Here is a 26,646-nt window from a genome sequence, read left to right as displayed (position 1 = left end):
CGGTGCCACTTGACTCTTATGTTACTAATGTTACTTTCCCATAATTTTGTTTTTTGAAGTAACTTGTTCCATCTGCATCTTTTTTAAAACGGACAAAGTTTTATGTCTGATCCCAAAATATTCTTAAAAGAAATCACTAGGAAACAAAGGTGAAGCAAGGGATAGTGATGCTGTATTCCTGTATACATTATAAACATTATTCAGATTTAAAGGGACAGAAAAAAATTCTTTCACCCCTGTGTTGTTCCAAACTTCTATGACTTTCCTTTTATGGTGGAACACAAAGACGAGTAGAATGTTAGACCCAGTCACTATTCATCTTTTTTCCATACAGCGAAAGTGAAGAGTAACTGATGAAGTCATTGTTTAACATCTATTGTGTTCCACATACTGTAAGAAGTCATACGGGTTTGGAACAACATGAGAGTAAGTAAATGTAATTGATTTGTAAAACTAAAAATGTAATCTGCGAAACCATGAAATATATTTTTTTTATCTTTGAGGCATATTGGAGTTACAGTATGTGCAAAAAGTTTGAACGGTGAGCAGAGATGGTGTCGAACTATTCCATGACAACATAATACTTTTAGCTTCAAAGTTAAAAACCTATTTTATGTACACTATATGGCCAAAAGATGGTGGACACCCCCTTCTAATTAACGAATTTGGTTACTCCATTAAATCCAGTAAAGAAAAATCTTAATGTTTCTTTATGTAATGGCTTAAGAAATGTTTCTTTATGTAATGGCTTGGGCTTTGTGTGCTTCCAAATTTCTGGCAACTGTTTGGGGATAGCCCTATTCTGTTCCAGCATGACAATGCCCCTGTGAACAACGTGAGGTCCATAAAGAAATGGTTTACTGTGTCTGGCGTGGAAGAAATTGACTGGCCTGCACAAAGCCCAGACCTGAACCCCACTGATCACTTTTGGGGTGAACTGGAACAGCAAATGTAAGTTCAGGCCCCATCGACCAACATCAGTTCCTGACCTCACTGATAGCCTTGTGTCTGAATGAGAGCAAATCCCTGCAGCCATGTTACTACATACAGTATAGTGGAAAGCCTTCCCAAAAGAGTGGAAGCTGTTATTACAGCAAAGAGGGAAATTGATGCCTAAGGTTTTGAAATCAAATGTTCATCAAGCACATATGGTGTCCACAAACTTTTGGCCATATAGTGTACATTGCATAGTCACAGTGGACACATTGGTATTGCACCCTATTTTTGGTCTTAAAGAAGCCATTCAAAATACATAATCTGTAATTATACATAAGTGTGCCCTGAATAAAAAGTGCACACGAAATGTGTACACATTGCTAAAAGAAAAGTCCATCATTTTCTACAAATCCCAAATAACCCTTTTTCTATTCTTAAAAGGTGCTTCCTTGAGCACAACCAAAAATCCTCTATATACAATTTTCCTGTAAGGCCACAGTCCGACAGGGTTTACATTCCACATTGAAGAGGATGTGATATTTGTTAATAACAAGTGAAAAAAAAAAAAAAATTGGTGCAGGTGTGCAGTATTCTGCATTACTCTCATTTATCCAGCTGTCACAGCTCCACAGCGAGTCACACATATCATAACGAAGACAACAAACTGTTGTTGAAACTTTTGTCCAGGAGCTCCCATGACTCCCCACTTCCAAAATGTAAAACAGCCATCACCTTATGTTTCACTTGAACACTTGGGAAGTCGAATAGAAACTGATTTGGATATCTGAAGAGTCCAGCTGATGTAATTCAGCATTTTAAAAGCCCCTCTAACAAGGAGTGGAGTCCATTGACATGGGTGAGGGCACATCACCCAAATTAGTCAGTGTGTACACACAAAATAAATAGAAACTTCTCATGAAATTGAGGCATAAATCCATACAGTTCTTGCAGCTCTTTTCAGATAAGGCTCTGAAGTAATACTTAAAAAATGTGTTACAATTTGGAGTAATTCCACCTGAGAATCTTAAAGGCCCCCTCACATTGCAGCCGTAGCAATTTTCATGGTGTCAAGCAGGTTGCGCTTTCTTGCTTTGTCACTGATTATTGTCTCCAGGTGAGACTCCGGGGCCCAACCACGCTGCCTGTCTGAGAGACGTGTCGCTTCCACCCAGCCTGAAAGGAGAGAATCTTGAATGAGATTTGGGGTGTTTGTTTTAGCAAAACATGCAAGTCATTAACACATTAGTATTAACAACATTAGTATCATGCCTGACACGTTCATGTCCAATTGGAACATATTTTGGCGGCTGTTGTTAAGAATAAAAATACAATACGCTCAGTGCAGTGTTGATGCAAGAACTGATTCATTTTAATTGCAGTAAGAAGACATCAGTATCTCATCATGTGTTGGTCTTTGTCCTCAATATATATCTTAAATGATGTTCTTGGTCCAGGTGGGTGGAAGAATTGTACAAATAATTTGACAACAGAGGGTCAAATCCTTACCCCCTGAAAATATGTTCCTCGTTTGCAACGAGAATATTAAGGGGGTTACATAAATCTACGTCAAAAGCTGAGGAAGTAACTGAACTTCATGAACTGAAACTCAAGGATAGGTTTGATTAAGTGTGAGAGAACTCCGGGTACAAGAAAATTTCACCGTTTTGAGGCAGTATCAGAGAGTACTATCAGGTGTTTCTTTACATCTGCATCGCAAGAGTTTGAAGAACATGCAGTGATGAAATCTGTCCCCCTGATCCTACAGAATAATGACTGTGTTGCTTGTGTCTATGATGACCAGTGGTGGTTAGGCTTGGTTGAGGACATTAGCGAGGAAAACTGTGATGTTTTTGTAAATTTCTTCCACCCACCTGGACCAAGAACATCATTCAAGATATCTACTGTGGACAAAGCGTGGGTTCCCATGAACAATGTTCTCAGAAACAGACACCTGCCGAGTTGACTACTGCCACCGGACGCTCCAACAACATTTCAGAGAGACTGAGTGAGAAGATCTCACAGCTTCTAATCAAACATGTAGCTTGAAATTGTGGTATGTCAATAATAAACATAATTACTGCAAAATACTGTTCATTTTTATTATTTGTAATGCTTATATTACATCTGTTCCTTTCTCAAAACGCATGAATAAATTAGGCTTTTCCCCAGATTTCAACTAGCCCTAGCTCTGTAACCAGGAATCTCAAACTCAAACTTTTTACAGCAGAATGCTACCATAGAGGACTTATATCTGTGACAATTTCAGGTTCCTTTCTGGTCCCCCACCAGAGATAATCAACCTGAAATTGAGGTGAAATGTAAAAAAAATTGCACTTTCTCACCCCCTTAAAAAAAAAAGATAGAAGCCTCAAACCTGAAATGTTCTGCATGCACACTATTCTTAGCTAGGTACCCCCTAAATAAAATGTATGACTGAGATTCAAACCCTTCTCCCATTATGAATTGACTCTAAAAGTGGAACTTTCAGCGATCTAGATCATTACATTAGGACTTCAGTTCTAAGTCTAAGGAACAAGAATGTGCAAAGTGTTTATATGTGTACAGTACAGTCTTAGGCACATAAGATGTTTCACAAAAGCATTTGTCTTAAGATGGTTATTTATATCTTCAGCTTTAGTGTGTCAATAGGAAATATAAATGTTAGACTCCCAAACATTACTTTTGCGAATAGAAGAACAGGGAGCACTGCAAGAGATGTCATGGCCCCCACAAAGACCCCCACTGAACATTGTGTCAGTCTGAGATTACATGAAGAGACAGAAGCAACTGAGACAGCCTAAACAGATAGAAGAACTGTGGCGAATTCTCCAAGAAGCTTGGAACATCCTATCTGCCAACAACCAAGAAAAACTGTGTCCAGGTGTACCTAGGAGAATTGGTGCTGTTTTAGGTGGTCACACCGAATATTAATTTAGCTTTTTTATGTTTACTGGACTTTGTATGACATTAAATGATAAATTAAAACTATTTGTCATTATTTTTGAAGACATCCTCACTATGCAACATTTTTCACAAGTGCCTAAAAACGTTGCACAGTACTGTACATGTACCTTGTAATGTGCTCTAGACATAATTTTTTGTTCTAAGGAGCTAGGACCATCCTGAGCTGAGATATTGAGGTTTCCTTTAACATCTGCAAATTTGTTGTGCGCCATAACACAAAGATGGCTGCCATGCAGGGGCGGTTCTAGAGGCCTCTAAGATAAGTGTCTAAACATTTTCAGATACAGAACCAATTCCAGTTGCTTTTGACTTCATTTTCATTCTGGAATGTCTTAGATTACTTAAAAATAGGGATGCACCTTTCGATCGGCCACTGATCTAGATCGGCCGATCTTTGGCTTACATTTCCAAGATTCAGGGCCTATCTTTTTTAATTGCAGCGTGCACTAAATCACATACACTGCTAACCTAATGAATGAGCACTTGCTCAGCCCTCGAAGCATGACAATGCAGAGTTGTTGGTAATTCTAAGCATTCGTGTATTTACACTTTCAGCTATGCTGTAATTCAAATGACTATGCCAGTTGCTTTTAAAAATGTGTATGAATAGGTGCCCATTTTCAAGAGTCATTAAGGTAATAATTCTGACATGTACAGTTCACAGAAAGGACAAAGATACTGTAAGCAGATGCAAAAACTAATTAAACAACAAATAAACACGCACACACAAATATGAGTATACTTGGTGTAACATGAGTTGTGACAGAAGTGCGATTATGCGCACTTTCAGATTCACTCTCCAACACGCTCTTGATGTCAACTGAACATGCACACTGTCAATCTCTCATCATTCACTCATCCCAGCACTATTTTGTGAGAACCCTGATTTAAATCAGATATATATGTTTGTCACAATACCACTAATAACAGCTTTAACAGTTTAACCTTCGAAAAAAGCACATCTTCTTTCAGTTGCTTTATCAAAATGCAAAAGTGTGGCAAAGGGCACTTTTAAAAGAAATATTGGTGATCGTATCGGCCTTAAATTTCCTGAACAGTGCACCACTATTTAAACCTTTCATTGTCAGTGATCTGACATCGCAAAGACCCCAAATTCACAGTAGACCATTAGGACCAACCTCCAAAGTCTCGACCCTCGCTCCTCTTCCAGACTGTTTTTGCTGACCAGTTGAGGAAACAAACATTTGTTTTATCTTTCCACATCATGAGCTCCTTTTAGAGGCTAGTTATAAAACAGCTCTAACATTTGGTTTGCCTGAATTCACTGGAGTCTGCCTACCATATACTGTACACAGGTGTGGTTGATGCTATGAACTATGTCCTCCACAGAACTCCCACCTGAACAAGTCTGTCGAAACATTCAGAATCATGTTTTTTTTTTTTTTTTTTTTTTTTTTTTTTTTTTATGGCTCCAGGGTGTCCTAACTCCTGTTTTGATTACCTTCAACCTAGCAGAATGCTAGTACAACACCAGCTCATACTACCTGCAAATGTCCTCAAACAACTATTCCATTGTGGGCTTCACAGACAATTATATAAGCTGGACATAACCAAGAAAAGAAGTTACATAGAATATTCCCAGGGTATCACATACACACTCGGACAAAGAGAATGAGGTGAGTCGTACAAGTACCTTGATGTCCACCTCCCCAGCTAGACTAGACAAACCATACAAATGTACTGTAGAGATGTTCTACGTGTCTATCTTGGCCAGCATGCTTTTCTAGGCTAGGGTGATTCCAGACACCTGAACAATAACAGTGGCAGAGAAGATGATGTAAGTGAAACTGGTGTCCATCATGAAAAATTCTTCACATCCACACTAGTGATCTTAGAGCCACTAGCTTAATCCAGCATTGGATGATTCAGCCTTGTAGTTAAAGATTAGGGCTATTAACCAATAGGTTGTAGGTTCCCGCAAGAGATGATGCTTGAGCATCACAGAAAGTGCACTCCACAGGTCTGAGTCTTACTTTAAAGGGAGGAATTTTAGGGGATCTTGGAGGAGAGCAGTGTCGAAGTCACACCAACAATGTACCGGGGAACCTCAGGGTTCAGTGCTTGGACCCCTCCTCTTTTTTAATATACACAACATCACTGGGACCTATTATTCTACCACTGCTACGCAGTTGTCACACAACTCTATCTCTTATTCCAGCATGACGATCCCATGATGAACTGCATGGATCTCGACCTGTCTGGTAGACATTTCGTGTTGGATGAAAGAACATCATCTCCAGCTATATCTAGCAAAGACAGAGTTTCTCGTTGTCTTGAGAAACATGACTTCACTACTTTGTCAATGATTACACCATCCAGGACAGCCAGAAACCTTGGGGTAGTCTTTGATGATCAGCTGAATTTCACTAACCACATTACAAAGACAACCCGATCATGCAGATTTGCATTGTACAACATTAAGAAGATCAGAGTGTTCCAGTCTGAGCATGCTAAACTCCTTCTCATACAGGTTTTTTTAAATCTAGACTGGACTACTGCAGTGCTCTTCTAGCAGGACATCCTGCTTGTACAACCAAACCTCTGCAAACGCAGTGGTGCGCTTGGCCTTGAACAAGTCTCTCTTTGACCCACTGCACTGGCTGCCCATGGTTTGATGCATTGATACTTGCATATAGAACAGCCACTGGGTCTGCACACCCCTATCTATACATAATTCTTCAACTCTAATTGCTCTCCGGAAGCCTGTGATCTCATATAGGGAGGCACAGTCACTTTCCCGAACTTCCACATCTACCATTTCTTGCAGGTGGAACAATCTTCCTAACTCCACCTGAACGGCCGATTTCCTTGCAATTTTCAAGAAATGTCTAAAGACACATCTCTTCTGAGATCACCTGACTCAATCCTAAATCCATTATTTTACCACTGTTCCTCATTTTCCTCTCTGCTTGTACTTCTCTTCTTTTTTTCTTGATGTTCTCCCCTTTTCTCCCCAATTTGGAATGCCCAATTCCCAATGCGCTCTAAGTCCTCGTGGTGGCGTAGTGACTCGCCTCAATCTGGGTGGCAGAGGATGAATCTCAGTTGCCTCCGCATCCGAGACCATCAATTCGTGCAACTTATCACGTGGCTTGTTGAGCGCATTATCGTGGAGACGTAGCACGTGTGGAGGCCCATGCTATTCTCCGCAGCATCCACGCACAACTCACCAAGCGCCCCACCGAGAGCGAGAACCACACATTATAGTGACCCCGAGGAGGTTATCCCATGTGACTCTACCCTCCCTAGCAACCGGGCCAATTTGGTTGCTTAGGAGACCTGCCTGGAGTCATTCAGCATGCCCTGGATTCGAACTCACGACTCCAGGGGTGGTAGTCAGCATCAATACTCGCTTAGCTACCCAGGCCCCCTGCTTGTACTTCTCTGAGCAAATTTGAAACTTTTGTATTGCAGGACTTCCCATATTTCTGTCTCCTTAGGATTAATTACTTATGCTGTTTTCCTTATTGAGCAAGTACCATTGAGCAAGACACCTAACCTTATGTTCCTATAGAGGGACTGGTCATGTATTTGAAAATGGCACTGATCTATAGTGACATTGCATGTGTTGCAATGTACTGTGAGTGGCCTCCATTTAGTGGTAATATATAAATATTCTATTTATGGTTCTTTGAGAAGAGTTACTGGGGATCTTTCCTCTATGTGATAAACATTATAACTCACCATCAGTACTTTGCTTGTGAACTAATAATGTATCAGCTTTCTCCAAACTGAGTTCATCTGGTTGCTGGGCAACAAAGGCTCTAATGCACTGCATTTGAACAAAATCTGCAAAGAAGAACAAATAAAAAAAATAATATGAGACTATTTAGATTGACATTGCAGTGTCCTTTGGAGTAGAAAGCAGCACATACCCTCAACTGCACTGAAGTCAATCTCGGGATAAGGGCGCGAGAGTGCTGATATCCAGCGCAGTTTATCAGCTCTGAGGGAAGAGGAGGGAAAATGTGAGATGGGTGCTGATTAGTTCAGGTTCAAGGTGACAGCTTCGCAGTGACATCCTACAAAACTAGACTGCAAAACCCTAGACTATCTGATTCATGAACTGAATTTAGGCTGTCCAATGTAGTACTCCGAATAACAAAGTTTACTTCGAGTAAACGTGCGCCACACCATAGATATGATTTTGGATGATGACCAACCTTCTATTGACCTGTTTCATGTAATGTCACTGTATGACCGCACCACCATGTTTGTGACCAGTATTCCATATACCTTCATTGTGCTGCGCTGTGAGATCATTACAGACGTTTTTAATACTGTGACTAACTCAGACAAAAAAACAACACTAAACATTTGTAACTTCTGAATGTGCAATGTTTACAGTGATGTGCCAGTGTGCGTGTACTCGCCGGTCACACATCAGACTCGCCGGCATACAGAGATGAATAGTGGATAAAATATTTTAAATGTCTGCGAATACAGCTTGTAAAACCAATATAATCACACCGTGTTATTTGAAGTACATGATTGGATTAAACTATCCAGTCACAATCCCCTATCAATAGACGTCCAGTTAGTGAAATGATTGAAGAGTCAGTTTGAAAGGACACACAGATGAAATTGCGGCTGGAAAAATGTCAAGGAAGCGTGCATGTACATTTAATGAGGATCTTCAAAAAGAGTTTACATTTCTAAAAAAGGAGTCACTGACAGAGCCTAGTAAAGTGAGGTGTGAGATTTGTGGAGCTCGCTTTTCCATCGCCCATGGAGGCCGCACTGACATCGCGCAGCATGTTCATACAACAAAGCATGGGGATGCTGCAAAAAGTAAGTGTGCCAAACCAAGAGTTAGTGATTTTTTTTGTGAAGCAATGTTCAGAATCTGACAAGGTGCACGCAAGTGAAGGACTTTTTGCTTATCATTCTGTTGTGCACAGCCATAGCTTTGCACATTCATGACCTGATAAAAGTCTTGCAGGCCAGGCTGGAGGAATCATTCATACCCTCTGACATTAAAAAGCAGTCGGATGCCCTGGTTGAAGCTGGTGACATGCGAGCGGATGATTTCTTTTGTGCAATGAGAAACTTTTATTCAGCATCAAAGGATTACCTCCAAAATTGGATCTGCTCATTGAAGAACACAGAAAAACTTGAGTGGGCCCTACTGAGAGACATCCCAGAGTGGAAAGACATTCAGAGCAGCCTCAAACACTTCTACTCCAGAATCTCCGCTCTCAGTTTGATTGACGAAACCACGCTCTTTGATGAGTGGGCTTGCACGAAAATCTTTGTCACTCGTTGCATCACTGAGTGGAGCATGAACAAGACAGCTGTGTCTAAGAGATGGACAGATGTTTTTCGTGAGCTGGAGAGCAAGACCATCAACTTCGGAGTCTTAACCACGGTCGTGGAGTTTGTTTTATGTCTGCCTGGGACATCTGCATCTGTGGAGTGTGTGTTCTCATTAATGAACGCAGCATGGATAAATCTAAACTCAGTGTAACAGTCACGTCTTAATTTTGGACTGGACCGCTCTGCATTTTACGATAAACTCTTGAAAGTCAAACGCACATTGAGAAAAATTGCTGCCAGCGAAAAGTACAAGGTGATATCAGTTATAGATGTGGAAGCACCCTCTATACTGCATTGATCTGGACCTAGGTAAGGATACGTAAATTTCATTTTTGCTGGGAGGGGGCTGTCAAGATTGATCAAGATAAACAATACTCATATTTAATTGACACTTATAGTGCTTTTCTGATGCTACACTCAAAGCACTTTTACACAGAAATCAGGGGACTCTCCTCAAGCACCTCCAGTTACCAGTATATTTTAATATGATTATTCAAATGTTTTATCTACTATTAAAGTTTGTATTGTACTACACTTATCAAGAGGTGAAACTCATGATATGGCTGACATGAGTTAAATGGAAGACTTTATTATTTTATATTATATTGTACAGCCTCAGTTGATAATGCAAGTAAAATACTACAAGATATGTCTGTGCACTGCACAGTGACACAGTAAACTAAAAACATATAAAATGATGATTTAATAATGATGGGGATGAAATTTACCTTATTAAACATGAAAATAACATGCAGAAATATGCAATGTAATAATTACAATAAAAAGTTTAATTATTTCATTAGCAGTTATAATGGATAGATGGATAAACACAAAAAAAATTAATATGTACAGTACATTACTGCGCTATAAAATCAGTAAATTTTAAACAACTTGAGATTATTGTACATTTTATGGGGAACTACATTGTAGTGCTTGTACCTTTTAAACAGACTTGTAAACAGACCATCTGCTAAAAGGACAATAAGTGATAGCTTGTGCATTTCTGTAACTGGGTTAAAAGAAATGAGAAAACCGCGGCACACACTCTTAGGGAACCTGGAAACTACAGCAATGTTATAAAATTCTCAACAGTCATGAATATTAGTAAACATGTTACAGTAACTTCACCGGACAATCAGAATCAGAATCAGAATGAGCTTTATTGCCAAGTATGCTTACACACACAAGGAATTTGTCATGGTGACAGAAGCTTCCAGTACAAATGCAACCGTATATACATATAGTAACATAAAAAAAAAAGATATACAATAGAGCAATAATGTTGATCAAATATTTTATATACAGATATACAGTTATGTGCAGGTGATGTATTGAAGAAGAGGTAGGATATGTTAAAGAATATAAATGAAATATGGATTTAAGTAGGAACAGATTAATTGAATATTGCACATGGTTGTATTGACAAAAGGAAAGTATTTGGATGCAGTTTTAACTGTTCATGAAGTGGATGGCCTGAGGGAAAAAACTGTTCCTGTGACTGACGGTTCTGGTGCTCAGTGCTCTGTAGCGCCGGCCAGAGGGCAACCGTTCAAAAAGGAAGTGTGCTGGGTGAATGGGGTCAAGAGTGATTTTACCAGCCTTTTTTGTCACTCTGGATGTGTGCAGTTCTAGCAGGGTGGGTAGGGGAGCACCAATAATCCTCTCAGCAGTCCAAACTATCCTTTGAAGTCTTCTGATGTCTGACTTGGTAGCTGAACCAAACCCGACAGTTACAGAAGTGCAGAGGACAGACTCAATGACTGCTGAGTAGAACTGTATCAGCAGCACCTGTGGCAGGTTGAACTTCCTCAGCTGGCAAAGGAAGTACAACCTCAGCTGGGCCTTTTTTAAAATTGAGTCTATGTGGGTCTCCCACTTCAGGTCCTGTGAGGTGGTAGAGCCCAGGAACCTGAGTGACTCCACTTCTGCCACAGTGCTGTTTAGAATGGTGAGGGGGGTCAGTGTTGGGGTGTTCCTCGTAAAGTCCACTGTCATCTCCACTGTTTTAAGTGTGTTCAGCTCTAGGTTGTTTTGACTGCACCAGACAGCCAGCTGTTCATCTTCCCTTCTGTATGCAGACTCATCGTCATGAATGAGGCCGATGACAGTGGTGTCATCTGTAAAATTCAGCAGCTTGACAGAGGGGTCCTTGGTGGTGCAGTCATTTGTGTACAGGGAGAAGAGTAGTGGGGAGAGTACACATCCCTGGGGGGCACCAGTGCTGTGAATGTACATGTGCTGGAGGTGAATATTCCCATTCTCACTAACTACTGCCTGTCTGTCAGAAAGCTGGTGATCCACTGAAAAGATAGAGGCAGGAACAGAGAGCTGGGTTAATTTAGTCCATAGAAGAGCGGGGTTGATGGTGTTAAAAGCCGAACTGAAGTCAACAAACAGTATCCTTGCATAAGTCCATGGTCTGTCTAGATGTTGAAGTATGTAATGCAGTCCCATATTGACTACATCCACAGACCTGTTTGCTCGATAGGCAAACTGCAGGGGATCCAGAAAGGGTTCAGTGATGTCCTTCAGGTGAGCCAACACCAGTCTCTGAAATGACTTCATGATCACAGACAACAGAGCGACAGGTCTGTAGTCATTAAGTCCTTTGATCTTGGGTTTCTTTGGGATGCAGATACATCGCGATCGGTTAATGCACGAGTATTGTTCGATTCATATGAACATGACAAGCAATATAAGCTTCATCAACCTTACCAGACAATATATCCAAGCATTATAGCAAGTAAAGAACTTTGCCAAACAGTTAACTGATAAACATTCATCCAGACAGCAGCGATGCCGTCCTGAACTATGTGACAGTGACTGACTAAACTGAACAGCGTAGTTTCCCCAGCCGGAACACGTGACAGCTGGTACTTTGGTGCATTCCATTGAACTCGGAAAGTCGGATTTTCTTCCTACTAGAAAAAGTGCAATGGAATGCCACTTGAAGTCGGAATTCCAACTGGGAAACTCGTGCGAAAATTTTAAACTTCAATTTCGCCGAGATGCAGGTGTGTGATGTCACACAGAAATGTCGGAATTCAGTGAGATATACAAAGTAAGTGATAAACATTAACTTTTATTAATATTGATAAATAAGTCGAAGTTCCTACATTAATAGATATTAAAGCTTTTTAACAAACGCCTGCAGAAACAGGTGTATAAAACATGGTAAATTATACTCTCTTTTGATAATCGTACAACTGTAGCACAAATGCTAGTGTTGCACCATTATTTATCAGTTGGGTTGCTAAGAAACGTCTCTGGTTACAGTCAAACACCTGCTAAGCTAACAAAGTGTTGCAGTTTTGTTTCATTAATATCATCTTCCAAGTGTCTGGCAATGGAATGCCATTATGGTCGCAGATCAGAGATATCAAGTATGAATATCCCACATCTGACTTGAATGGAACACAGCATTCTTTTCTGTGTTTATGGACATGACGTAATGATGTAAGAATGAACGACATGTGATTACACACCAAATACGACCCAATAGCTCAAAATACAAGTCATTTTTGTAGGTTTACCACAGTGAATCGGGGTAAGGTAAGGACATTGTTTTGAACACTGTTTTTTTTTTTAATGTACTCAATCAATAATGCCAGTTTGTTTACATTTAACCAAAAAAATCTTCCATAGTACAGCTTTAATTAGTTCAACTTTTCAATTTTTGCCATTTAAATTACATGTATAATGTTGCACATACTACTGACAGACGAATGTTAAGTGTTGTTGGTTTTGGTTTCAGAATGGAAAATGAAAAACCCTGCACTGATATTGACAATGATACTGTAATTTACTTATAAGAGTGTAATGATGCGATTATAAGGCCTACTTCAAAACACTACATAAACAAAACTGCTTTCTCATCACAAACAAACATGCACACTAACACACTTACTGTGTATCTGTCCGCAGTAGCACGGCTTTGTGTCCCATGTACAGACGGAACAGGTTTTTCTTTAAGGAATGTAGTTTGAACCTGCAGTTCTCAACCCGCAGCTCTGAGATGGGAGCATGATCTATAACTGTAAACCGACCTCCACTTTCAAACAGGAAGAGAAAATGAAAGAAACTTGAAATGCTTTATACAGCACCTGGAATCCTTTACATTAGACTAAACATGAAAAGCCTTTGTTTATCAGTTTATCAAAGAATGACATGTATGTTGCCATGCAAATATAAAACAGAGTAACTATATACATATTCAGAAATCTGGTCTTGTGACAAACAGGTTTGGCTCAACTATGCTCAGATTCAGAGAAAACGGAGTGTGAAATTGCAATAACTACAAAATCCACACAAGAATCAAATAACTTTGAAACATACTCTTTCCACAAAGAGAGCAGGAGGTAGTCATTGAAAAGGTGCATATAAACACTTCTCTCTGTCTCCTTCAGTGAGAAGTCTCTCAGTTCAGTTACGGGCCCCTCTCGCACCAGCCTACGAGACTGGCTGATCAATGGAAGAGTCTAACAAACACAAAGTCAAAACACAGTCGTTATCCACTTTCATTACACACTATACATTATATGCAGATGACATAAAGTACATATTTTCTTTCCAAAGATTGTGTTTAATGTATCTAATACTCACCCTGCACTCAAAGTCAACTTTGGCATTGAGGGACACAAGTGACTCAATGTTCTTCATTTGAGAGATACTCTCATTACTGTCCTGGATCATCTGTAAAGAAGCAATAAAGAAGGGGATGGAGACAAAGAACTGATGAGAAATTCTGATGAACTGATGAGAAATTCCAATGTGGAGATGCGGATGAAATCATAAATACTATATCACAGAGATCTCACCTTCTCCAGTAATTTCATTGCTTTAATGGCCTGTGCCTCATCCTTGGTCTTTGAAGCTGTTCTCTTTACAATATTCTAATGACAAAGAAAAGATACATGTATGTGTTTTATACAGTATGATATCATATGATTCTGATATACTGTTGTTGTTGTTTTCTTGGCCAACATTCCAACATCTTGGTCTTTGTTTAAGAAGGCAATTTCAGAGATCAAAGTCAAGAGAAAGAGCTCATAGTGAGAGCTCTTGAATAATTTGCAGAATGCATGGCACTTCCTTCAATGGTTCAATGTGCCACAGAAAAATGTGAGGGGCAGAAACAAACAGGATAGGGAAAGAAAGTACCTGCACTAGCAGTTTTAGGCGTGTGATTCTTTGGAACGGCAGGATGAGGAAGGAACGTAAAGGCAGTCGCTGACAAACAGGGTTAAGCTCTAACTTTTCCACAACTCTACGGAATTCATGACTCCCATCCCTTAGAAAGGAATGAAAACAAGGAAATGAACTGGTCAAAAATGAAAGAGGAAAAGGGCATGGAACAAAACACAGTCTAAACGAATACTCACATTAATCTCTGATACGTTTTGTCCTGATATGATTGGTTGGTGAGGTAAGGCACATACACCTTGCGGAATCGTGGGCAGTGCTTGATAATGATGTCACAGACAGTAAAGTGCATTATGTCACTCTCCACTTTTTCTTCCAAATGAGACAGAAAACTAGATTACAAAAGAACCAGATATAAGTGGATAAGTAATGCTTCAGTAGATTATAAATAATTTACATAATTCAGATTTCAGAGCAGACATTATAACGGAGTGCAGAATGTTGTCAAAGCAAAGACAGTGCATGATTGGCTAGCTTTACTAATTTGTAGATAAATTACATAATATGCTACTTAATTAATTAAATCAACTGTATATCCTTAACATTGAGCATAAGACTATCATTGGCCTACAGTCAACAGTAATCCATTTTGCAATTGAGTTTGTCAATCTGTCCAAGGTAGACTTGATGGTTCAAGGTTCATTTCATGATTAAAGGAGGATTTTGGTTTCAATACAAGTTAAGCTCAATTGACAGCATTTGTGGCATAATGGTGATTACCACAAACAACAACAACAACAACAACAGCAAAACACCTCATTCCTCCTTTTCTTTTAAAAAAGCAAAATTGGAGGTTACAGTGTGTGAATGTGGCCAATTCTTGAAGGGTTTAAACACAGAAATGTAAAGCTTATAATTTCATAAAAGCATTTACATTAATTCTTATGTTAAAACTCGTGTAATATTTGAGCTGTAAAGTTATTTACATCGACTATGAGGGTATTAAGGGTTTCCAGTGTTACATCGTCATGGCAACAAAGTTGTAAAATTGGCTATAACTTTACACAGAAAAGGTTAGTAGGTGATATAATCACATTAAAATCATGGTAACAAGCATACTGTTTACGTCTTGAGGCTATACTTTTGAAACAGTGAGTATTTTAATGTTTTCCGATTGGCCTCATTCACTCCCATTGTAAGTGCCTCACTGTAACCCAGATCTTTGCTTTTATTAAAGAAAAGGATGGACGAGTCGAAATTATTTTTTGTGGTAATCAACATTATGCCACAAATGCTGTCAACTGAGCTTAACTTGCATTGAACCCGTAATATTCCTTTAAATGCATAATTTTTTTTAACATGTCATCTTTTATTGTTAACTGAGTACAACTAACATGTTTAATTAACATTAACACATTAAATTACATTTCATAAAATCAGCAGCACACATAATGGACTTGAGATATAGACAGCACTGAGAAAAATAGAGTTGTTTACTAACAATATATTATATTCAATGTAACATTTTTTATGCAATAAATGATTGTGTAATGATATGATTCTAACCTGTGACTGACAGCTCTAACATCACTTAGCCTAGAGAAGAGCCAGTTTTTGTCTTGTGAAGTCAGGAGGACACTGAGTTGTTTGGACATGACAAAGTGCTCCACTACGATGTCTAAACTGCGGCAGTATGACGCCTCAGAGGTCACTACCTCAAACCTCACCTGGAAGAGTCAGAGATTCTTCATGATGCTGTCCTCACTCATAAAAACAAACGCTTTTAGAGCACATCAACTATGAAAGGGACAATTATTATTAACAGATATTCCATCACTATTAAGTACGCAATGTCCAGAATTATAAATACAGTGGTCCCAAAAGTATTTTGACATTTAGCCAATGTATGAATGAATTTTCATTGCACAACTAACAGCACTTATCTATGGCATTTTTTTTATTTACTTTTACTTTTGTCTTTATTTTGAACTATCATTGTATTTTATCATTTAAAACCGTCTTTCTTGTGAAATGGTTTGCTTGAAAAGTGTGCTTGTGCTCAATTTCTTTAGAATAAATGACACTTTTATATTTTTTATCTAATGCAATGACAGTACATATTTAAGTGACTTTGAGTGTCCAAATCCTTTGGGGCCCCACTGTATTGTATGCAAGGTCAGTTCCAGTAGGGGATACAAACTATAACAATATAACTCAAAATATATTTCTACCTCCTGCAGACGTCTCTCATCTTTAGTGAGTGTCTCAAGCTCTGGGCTGGTCCTCACTCCGGGAAGGTCCTGCCACAGTGTAGGTGAGGAGGCAGAGATGGACAGGCGAGGGGAGGGAGGTCTGTTTACGGCTTGCTGTGGCACAGCAAGACTTTTAAAGGTGTTGTTTTGGGACAGAGTGTGGGTGTGTAGAGGCACTGGAGGGAGAGTTGGGAGAGGCCTGTGGGATAGCTTAGGGGAATGATTTGGAGAAGATGATGATCGGATAGCTGAATGATCGCCACTTAACACTAGAGAATCAGAATGGGACAGCAGGATCTCTCTGTTCTGGACAACCTCACTGTACTCCTGATACAGCTGAGAGTCTGCAAAAGAGAGAGAGAGAGAGGCAGTCAGAGCACAGAGATCAAGTCAGAAGAAAGTAAACAGAGCAGTTAGCGAGCAATTACAGCAGGTCAATAAATCAACAGAGCAGGGCTCCAAACCGAGGGTTTGCAATGGAACTGCAAGGGGTTTGTAGGATTGTGATAGAAATGCCAATGCCAATTTAAAATAAACTGATGTGCTAACTTTTCAAGCTTAATTAAAGGAGTTTACAAACAAATGTAAATTCAATCATTATTTACTCACCCCTTCATGTTGCTCCAAACAGACTTTCTTTCTTTGTCGACTGCCTCAGTCACTATTCACTTTCATAGCATCTTTTTTCCATTCAGTACACTGAAAGTGAATGGTGACTGAGACTGTCAGTCTCAAACATTCTGCCTAACATCTCAATTTATGTTCCATGGAAGAAAGACAATCATACAGTTTTGGAACAACATGAGTGTGAATAAATGATAACAGAATTTTCATTTATAGATGACTAAAATTTCAGTCTGTTCCTCACACAAAACAATCACATGAGTTCAGAAGACTTGTTGAATAAGTCATATGGACTAATTCAATGATAATTTATGGTCCTTTTTTTTAATTATCCTTTTTGAGCTTGACAGCCCTAGTCCTCATTTACTTTCATAGTATGGAAAAGAGTAGCCAGGACATTCTTAAAAATTTCACCTCTTGTGTTCGACGAAGGAAAGAAAGTCATATAGGTTTGAAACGGCATGAGGGTAAATGATAAATAAGGTAATGAGTACATAATGACAGAAGTTTTATTTTTGGGTGAACTATTCCTCGAAATATGTTGAACAATGATATAGTAATTAATAAAAAAAATTAAAAAAAATGTATAAGACATTAAAACTGATTCATTCTGTTCTGTCTGATTTTTGATAGTTGGAGCAGAACAGTTGTCTATGTTAAAATACTTGCACATGCACACAGCAATTCTACGCTCTCAGTTATCTGTGATTGATGGAGAAAGGCTAATTTTGTAAATCAAACCCGAATGAGATTTTTGACAAAAGTAAATAGATAAATAAATAGGTATAAACCCTAACCCTATAGCAAAAATATGTAAAACATTTAAAGTGCCAATGAGATTCTCTCCATGAAAGCTTATTTGATTACTAAGTGAGCATTTGCAGATGTTTATGCCCAGCACAAACCTGCTCTTAGACTAGGGGACTGGCAAAGAAGCATAGCTAGGAACGACAAAAATGTCCCTGCTCTGAACATCTGACATTATAGCCAGTTACAATTTTATATGTACACCACCATTTATACAAAATGGCATGTGGTATGGTTATTGTTATGTCAGCACAACAACATGGTTCTGTGTGCCATTATACTATTTTTAGTTAACTTCTAAGACATTAAATTGGAACAAATTATTTGCAGTCTGTTATTGGCATGTGCTGAACAGCAAGAAGACAAAATTACAGCGACTTACTAAAGAATTTAGAGTTCCTCCTTGTCCTCTGAAAAGATTCAGTCATTTTCCTGAAAGTAGGAGAGACAGTAATGATATTTGTGTTATCATGGTTACTGTTAAGACTGCCTAAAAGAGTACAAAGCAGGCATGAAATACTGTCAGTAGGGTTGGAAAACTTACTGTATAAACATACACAAAAGCAATACTGAAAAATGAAGGTTATCATCATACTATCTTTTTCACACATAATTTTTTTACAACCCCAAAACGAACACAATTTTAAGCTGAATGATTTTAGCTGTGCAGAATTACATATATATATATATATATCCTACCTCATATCCATTTCACCCCAGGAGAACCAAAATTCCTCCTCATCCTCATCTACACAACAAAAACAGAGAACAGAGAGAAATCAGCAAAAATCACACAACTACATGCTTTTATTTATCTCATACTTCTTGGGTTTGTTCTAAAACAAGATAGGATCAGAATGAGGAAAATATGGAAAAATCAAAGCAAAATGAATAGTTTCAAGATCTTGCTTTACAATCAGTGAATAACTGAAAAGATTCTGTACACTCTCTCAGCATGGAACAATTTAGCAGCTCTAAAGAAAATATGGCAATGAACTAAAAATAACCCTATTGCAAATAAAAATCTGAAAAAAAGCAACAAGAAAAAGTACTGGGGGAGGACTTGTTAGTGAATAAATGAGAATGACTTTGTCAACCAATGGAAATCTGGTAGCTCAGAATTTGGACTTTTCCAAGAAATGCTGCTGTTTAGGAGTCTTCAGCAGTCATGACTCGAACCCCCACTAGGATCCTCAGGAGCCCTCTGGAGCTTCCACGCTATTAATATGAGACTACCAAAAAATAGTCCCAGGAATACATTATTACTTCTCTGGTATGTGAACCTAAATTCTACTTTAAAAATAGGCGTCCTGAGAAGAAACTTTTCTTTTTATAGCAATGTACATATATTCCTATTAATGTAAATACATTAAGTACTGTTTACAGTCATAAGTCATTGACTTATTACTTGATTATTTGAGATCCAGTCAAGATCAAAAATGAAAACTGCAAAAGTTTACAAATTAATACTCTCATGGATGTCAAGTGCTTGTTCTTTATTCTTTTAAGTCAACATGGAATGAAAATTGACTCTATTTACTTTCTAGATACACATTCCTGGTCTTATTGAGAATGATTCATCAGTGCACATTCCAAAAGGGGGAGATAAAAAGGTGTTTGTCCTCATAATCTTTTATCAAAATATAATAACTTGCTCAACTTCTGAAACGGCTTTCCTTTTCGGCTGACATCACCAAGCCCTCTTGTTGTATAACCTCTCCCCTCCAACCACCTGTCATCATAGAGGCCATTTTTCCAATAGACTCCCAATAAAATTATGTTTCGCCCTACTTTTTTGTTCTCATTGAATATCCTGTTTGACTTGAAATACACCACATAATGGAAGTTAAATGGTAAGTACCCCATTTTATGTTGACCTCAAAGGTGATGTTTAATTTGTTTGATGTTAAAATACTTTTAGCTATACACCAATCATATGTAGAGACAGCCATTCATAGGTTGATTTCCACCAAAAAGTGTAAACACTGTGGCACTATCAAAAACTTGTTTATATTAGCATACTGATCAGAAATTCCCTTTGGTGATAAGGAATACTCAACTGCATTGCAAGAAAATCAACCTTACAAAACACCCATATTGACACTTAGTTATGGGATCATGACTCATGGAATTTTATGGTACACCACTGCATATGCACATTTGTCTCCCTGCTTGACACTGTTATATTAACCATTATAGATCATGTTCAATGACATTACAAGACCTCTTTGCTCTCCTCTTACATCAGTGGCCGTGTTTACACTGTTTTTTTTTTTTTTTACAGGCGATCCGATGACAAATGGGCAGCTGGCAAGCACAGACATGAAGCTTAGAGCTGAATTCTCTGTTATTCTGGTGGTGTATCTATATTAAAGGTACTGTAAGCAATTTTAGCCATTGATTTAGCCACACCCCATCACAAGAGACCGTTGTGTTGGAGTAGATGGAGGACAAAGGGTCCCACTGACCATTTTACCATTTGACCGTAAGCATTTCATGGTAGCAGGACACCGACTTCTGTCACCGTACCAACTTCATTTACACCTGCCTTTAAGTTGTCCTGTTTCAAACGAATCATCCAAAATGCATCTTAATACCAAGTGTAAACAGGGCCAGTGATACTAAAGGGGGCAAGGGTGTCCACTTTGGCCTACTTCTTTTGGTCCTCCTCTCACCTGATATGTCGAATATTCTTGTCCTGCGGTCCCTTCCAACTCTTCCCTCCTCCTCCTCCTCCTTCTCTTCTTTGTGTTTGTCCGTTGTCTTTAGAAACCCTTGCCTCCTAATCCAAGCCTCATTCCCCAAATCTTGAAAGCTGCTAGAGCTTAGAGCAGCTTCTGGTTTTCTATCATTCTTCTCATCTACATGCTCTTCTTCCTCCCTATCTGCCTCTCCTTCTGAGGACAACACTTGCTGGACAGAACTAGGGTCCAGCAAGTCATGTTCAGATTCCTCATTGGACTCTCTCTCCATCCCTCCCTGTTCTCCTTCCTCTATCAGTCCTTTCTCCTCCCTAGGTTCATCCATTTCCGTCTCACCCTCTATTTGTGTGTTAATTTTGACGTCTATGTGTAGCACACTACCTCTTGTATTTTCTGTGTCCACAGTTACCCCTTCCCGCGACTTCGGACCCAGGATCTCTTTCACCACGTTCTTGGCCCATCTGAGGTGAGGAGCAGTAGAACATTGCTTTCTTTCTTCTGAAGCACTCCATGTGTCATCCGAACTAAAATGCTCTGCTTCTTTTTCTGCTTCTTGCAAAGAGCATTCACTCTGTGAAGCCACATACCCACTGTCCTTGCATGACTCCATAGTTTCCAACAGCTCTGGTGGTAACGGCTCACTGTCTTTCTCTGATCTCTCGTTGGGAGGAGTAATTTTGCCTTCTAATGATGATAGATCTTTAATTGCCTGGTCATTACTTCCTGTTCCCTTCACTGTGGTGTCATGATTGCCTTTATCCTCATTATGAAGGGTGAGGTCATCCATCGCTCTTTCAATGTTCTGTTCAGTGGATCCATCCTTTTTTGAGGCTTCATTTCCATCTGAAGTGTTCACTTCACATTGATTGTCCATGTCATGATCTGCATGCTGAATGTGGTTTTCATTTGCATCACGTTTGGCTTGTGACTTAGGAAGGGTCTGACCAATCACACAAAAGACTTTCACAGATCCTTTAGGTCCTCTTCGATCCTCTCTCTCATTTTCTGTTTGGTTTTCTTTATCTGTCCTGACCTCCAGGTCTTCAATACTTTTGGACTGTCCAGAGAGATCACTGGATGCTCCACCATCCCAAAATTCTTTACAGTCTTCAAAATCATCTTCCTCAGCATCATCCCCTCCACTGGAGACCGTCACAAATCCCTCATCTGCTGGAATAATTCTATTCTTCCCCCCTTCCGATTCTCCTTCACTTCCTTCCTCATTCTCCAAGCAGCCATATCTATTGTTCCCCCCTTCTTCCTCCGTGTCATTCTCCTCCATGTTATCTGTGACGTTTTCTCCATCTATCTGCCTCTCTGGTTCCAGAGCTTCTCTGTCACAAGCCACGTCCCCTCTCAACCTTTCCTCTTCCCTTTCTGCATTCACAACTCTCATGAACTCTCCAGCCTTCTCCAGTTCTCTATACCAGTCCTCCCGACTCATTTTCTCTCTTTCTTTCTCTCTCTTTGGCTCTTCATCTCTTGCTGTCTTGTATCTTTGGATATACCTTTCCCTTGCTTTCTCTCTCTCTGCATACTCCTCTTCTAAAGATGACTCTTTTCTCTCACTTCCTGTTCTTGGTTCCAGCCACATTTTCCGCAGCTTGTTTTTAGATTTCACAATTTCTGTTTCCTCAGCGTCCACTTTTTCCCTCCCTCCTTCTTCCCTCTGGGTAGTCCTTACCTCCTGTTCTCCCTTTGACAGTTTCTCTTTATCAATCTTAGATGTGTTTTCTCTCTCTTTGTCCTTAAAGTTCTCTCTCGTTCCCCTCCTTTGTTCATTCTCTACATCACTTCCTAAATTCTGCTCTCCACTATTTTGTCCGTTCTTCTCCATGTTACTTCTCTCTGTTTCTCTGTTCTCTCTCCTCTGCCTGTCCCTCTCTTCAATCTCTCTTTCCCAAAACCTATCCCTCTCTCTCATTCTCTCTCCCTCTTTATACCTTCCTCTCTCAGTTGTATACGAGTATGCATCTCTGTCTGGGTAATCTTTTCTTTTCTCCATGGTAATCTCTTCTTTTCTCATTCTGTACCTATTTCTCTCTGTCCTTTTCTCCATGTCTCTATCTCTCACCCTTTCTGGGTCTCTGTATCGCTCCCAACGTTCCCCTCTCGGATCTCGATAACCTGTCTCTCTTTTTCTTGGCATTACCATGTCTCGCCGTCTCTCTGCTTCTCTCTCTCTAAATCTGTCTTTTCTTTCTGCTTCACTGTCTCCTTCACTCTTGTAATGTTTGTGTCTTAGTTTAGAATCCTCTTCTCTCCTTCTTTCCTTTTCCCTCTCTCCATCACTATATCCTTCGCTTTTTGTATTTCGTTGCCTATTTCTCTGTCCCTCTCTCTGTCTCTCAGCCCTCCTTTCCCTGTCTGAAAAGCCCTCAGTCTGTCTTTCCATAAGACATGGATCAGACCTGCCCTCTCTCTCTTTCTGTCTGAGTCCGTCTCTCTCTCTCTCCCACACGTACCAATGGTCATTGATTCCTGGGTAACTCTCTCTCCTTCTTTCTTTCATGTCCCTCTGTCTATTTGGCTCCTCCTTCACAAGCTTTCTCATTTCATTTCTTCTTAACTCTTCCCTGTATTTTGCAATTTTTCTTTCATTCTGCATGTCCATGTCTCTGTATCTCCTTCTTTCTCTCTCTCTGTCCCTTTCTCTTTCATACTGCACTTCCTTTAGTCTTCCCATCCGCCGCTCCCTGTCATGGTCTGAAAGTGTTACCCTTCCTTCTCTCTCTTTGCTTGGTCTTGTCATCCTGGGAAAAGTGTCCCCTTTCATCCTCTCATTCTCTCTGGCACCATGTTCACCCTGCTCTGACAATAATGCCCTTCCATTTGGACGTCTTTCTCCATCCCTCTGCCTCTCTCTTTCTCTCAAGTTCATCTCTCCATCTCTTCCTCCTCTGGCTGCAGGTAATCTCTTCCTCTCTCTGGTTCTATCATATGAGTCTGGTTCCATTTCTCTTTCTCTGTCTCTTGGTCTTTCCCATACTTTGTCCATCTTTTGGTCTCTCAGAATCTCCTTTTCACCCAGGTCACCTTTGCAGATTTGCTCAAGGGGTAGGATCACGGTTGATTAATGCACTTGATTGACAACTGTCTCGTGCACCTTAAGAGGATGGTATGTTCTGGATGGCCCAAATAGTTTGATTGGTTTCCATGGCAACAAGGAAAACCTATCAGAGTTAAAAGATGTTAAGTTAAATCTGTATTTAAAAATTATTGAACCAACCAAAATTCATATTCCAAAAGGAACACAGTCAAATGTTTTTACACATTTGCAAACACTTCTTGTTGCAACATGTCAGGTATATAACTTGGCAGCTTACATGGTTCTCAATAACACAGCTTATTTTTGAAGCATTTTAAGTTGAAATTACTGCACAATGATATGAATCACATTAATGCATTTGGCAGATTATTTTATATTTATACCTTATAGTGCATTCAAGATACACATTTTATCAGATTTTTTCCCCTGGGGATCGAACCCAAGACCTTTACATTGCTAGCACCATGCTCTACCAGTTAAGCTAACAATAGTTTAATATTTATAAAGTGCTTTTAAATGTGTAATAGATGTTGCTATTTATTCTATAGACATTCTTAATACTCCTACAATCTATGCAAAATTTAAACTAATAAGAACTGTCATACTTGTATCAAACATTAATGCTGATATGCAAAATCAGCAAGCATAATAATGTGTCAGAGATGTACAAAGAATGCAGTTGAACCAACCACTGCCCTCACTGCTATTCTTATACCTTGTTCAGAGGCATTTCAAGTAATTCATGCCAATGTAAGAGCTGAGGAACTATTAAGATGGGTTACAGAATCTTAACTTCAACATGGCTGACTCAGTCAAGACATGGTGAATCATATAAAGCAAGAAGCATTAGCAAATACCCTAGACAAATGACTGTGATGACTAGTATAAGCTCAGATGAGTCTTAGTATAAATAAATAAATGTTCTCAAGCACAACAGAGCAGCATTCGCCTGCTGCGTGGACTTGTTCATTAACAAGTTCCAATGTTTTTTGTTTTATCAAAGGTCAACTAAAAAGGAGAGAATGAACAGTTTGAAGAATAATGCAAAGGACTCACCTGAGAAGTGTCTTGGGGGACACTGCTCTCTCTCACCCCCTCGCTTCCTTCTCTTTCTAGACACTGTGAAATTTGGAGGAGTTGCACAACTCACAGACATTCCACATTTCAGTGTTTGCCCAATGAGAGAGTCAAAGTTGAGTGAGATAAATGCTCTGCAGAAAACACTGATTTAATAAGCTGGCCAGCCTGTGTTCTACTTAATCTGTACATCTAAGCAAAAACTGTTTTCAACTAAGTAAAACAATTCTCACAGCATTCCTCGCTCTATTTCTCTCTCTCTCTCTCTCTCTCTCTCTCTCCCTTCCCCTCCTCCCAACCTTTTCAAATTCCCAAACAAGTCTAAACAGATTGACACTTACCTTCCTCCGCTGCTCCTCCTATTTTTCTTTACCCTCCAGGACTGTCTTGAATTTAAGCAGTCTATATTTAAGCAGGTTTACCTCCCTTTTTATGAACTCAGTAGCGCCACAGTGATTGCGTTACAGCTAGTTCCAGAATTTCACCCTTTCACTCATCTCTCCCTCACTGGCACTGCATGCTTCTGCTTCAGGAAGTACAAAGTCTGGGCGTCTATTTGCTGTGCTGTGATTGGTAGGTTTAGAGTTGCTGGGTGTGTCTGTTTTCTCAGGTATGTTGGTTAAAAGACCTGAGAAAGAGTGAGAGCAAGGGGGAGGAGGGGTGGTTGAGTGTGTCCATACAAAGTAATGTTGTCTGTAAGTTGGTCTTCAGCAGCTTGTAAAAACAGTTCCCAGAAAAAGCTGTAAAACAGTCAGAGGCACAGATAAGACATTATTACTGTATGCATATTAGGAACGATGATTAGGAAGACACAATGATGCATGTTGTATACTTTTAGATACCTGCTTAATACATATTTTTAAATTACTCTTGAGAGTAGGGGTACAACGGGGCTAAAGGCACCCCTTAAGGAAATTTTGTATTTTTCTGGTCACAAAATGTATCAAGGTCAAAAAAGAAATATTTATTTTTATTGAATATTGATGGAGCAACATCATTTGTGTGAAAAGAAATAATGGAAAGTTGTTTCGATTAAAATTCAGTTATTAAAAAAAGGTGGTGAGGGAGCCATTTACCCCACACCTGGGGTAAAAGCCTCCCTCACTTGGGGTAAAAGGCTCCTAGGGGGTTTAAAGTAATTTCGTGTAGATACAGGAGCAACAGCTTTAGTGCAAAATTTGTCAACTAAAGCAAATAATTTTGAGACAGCAAGATGCTTTTTTGAGTGACAATTTAAGATGATATTTACTCAAAATAACTACTTCAGAAAAAGTCGAAATTTTATTATTATCTGAAGTATTCCATAAACAAACTAATCTCTATTATGACTGGATGAGTCAATGTGAGCCCACTTTGAACATTTTTCATAACAAATTTTATGAAGATTCGCCCCACTTAAGAAAAACAGTGTGTTTAATAGGGGTCTTTAGCCCCTGCAACGGGGGCTTTTTACCCCAAAAACTGTCCTCACACTTACTGGACAGTTATTGGAAAAGGTTTCATTTAATGACCTTAAACAAAACTGAAAATGATAAATGAGTATTTCATCTCAAAAGAAATATGTTAATTTCAGGGATTTTCATTAGCTACATAAATCTACAACATTTAAAAAAAAAAATTATATCAAATTGCCTTAAAATCAACCTATAGACACCACATGTGAAGATCTCATGGATCAGGACAATTTTGCAGTGTATAGTGACAAACAGGTGTTTAGGAAAGTGCTGTGGTGGTTTCTGTTGCTATTTAGTGTTTT

At 39.2% G+C, this 26,646-nt stretch overlaps 1 protein-coding gene across 6 annotated transcripts; it reads right to left on the bottom strand.

Annotated features, from left to right (window-relative positions):
• Nucleotides 1–150: 150 nt before the first annotated feature.
• Nucleotides 151–25,578, bottom strand: LOC127452607 (zinc finger CCCH domain-containing protein 13-like). Of its 6 annotated transcripts, none has more exons than XM_051718209.1 (16): nt 25,232–25,578; nt 24,870–25,024; nt 20,738–23,937; nt 18,762–18,810; nt 18,445–18,494; nt 16,611–16,975; nt 15,946–16,106; nt 14,619–14,771; nt 14,398–14,527; nt 14,055–14,129; nt 13,840–13,929; nt 13,573–13,715; nt 13,145–13,288; nt 7,797–7,867; nt 7,606–7,710; nt 151–2,109 (listed from the first exon to the last, which is right to left on the bottom strand). In XM_051718209.1, the coding sequence occupies exons 3-16, from the start codon at nt 23,760–23,762 to the stop codon at nt 1,973–1,975; spliced, it is 4,698 nt and encodes a 1,565-aa protein (XP_051574169.1). In that variant the 5' UTR covers nt 23,763–23,937; nt 24,870–25,024; nt 25,232–25,578; the 3' UTR covers nt 151–1,972. The 6 variants fall into 6 exon arrangements, with proteins under 6 accessions (XP_051574169.1, XP_051574170.1, XP_051574168.1 ...); XM_051718210.1 differs by having other exon boundaries at nt 24,870–24,932; XM_051718208.1 differs by lacking the exon at nt 25,232–25,578 and having other exon boundaries at nt 24,870–25,189.
• Between the last annotated feature and the right edge of the window lie 1,068 nt (nt 25,579–26,646).

This window comes from Myxocyprinus asiaticus, chromosome 15 (genome assembly GCF_019703515.2).
Source record: "Myxocyprinus asiaticus isolate MX2 ecotype Aquarium Trade chromosome 15, UBuf_Myxa_2, whole genome shotgun sequence".
In the NCBI taxonomy this organism is placed as follows: Eukaryota; Metazoa; Chordata; class Actinopteri; order Cypriniformes; family Catostomidae; genus Myxocyprinus; species Myxocyprinus asiaticus.
This window is presented reverse-complemented; position numbering and strand designations above follow the sequence as displayed.

Coding starts and splice junctions, on each gene's coding strand:
- LOC127452607 (XM_051718209.1), bottom strand. CDS start 23,762: ATGGACAAAGTATGGGAAAGACCAAGAGACAGAGAAAGAGAAATGGAA. Junction 16,976..18,444: donor GAGGAACTCTAAATTCTTTA/GTAAGTCGCTGT, acceptor TCTCTTTTGCAG/ACTCTCAGCTGTATCAGGAG. Junction 13,716..13,839: donor AAGTTGACTTTGAGTGCAGG/GTGAGTATTAGA, acceptor TGTGTTTGTTAG/ACTCTTCCATTGATCAGCCA.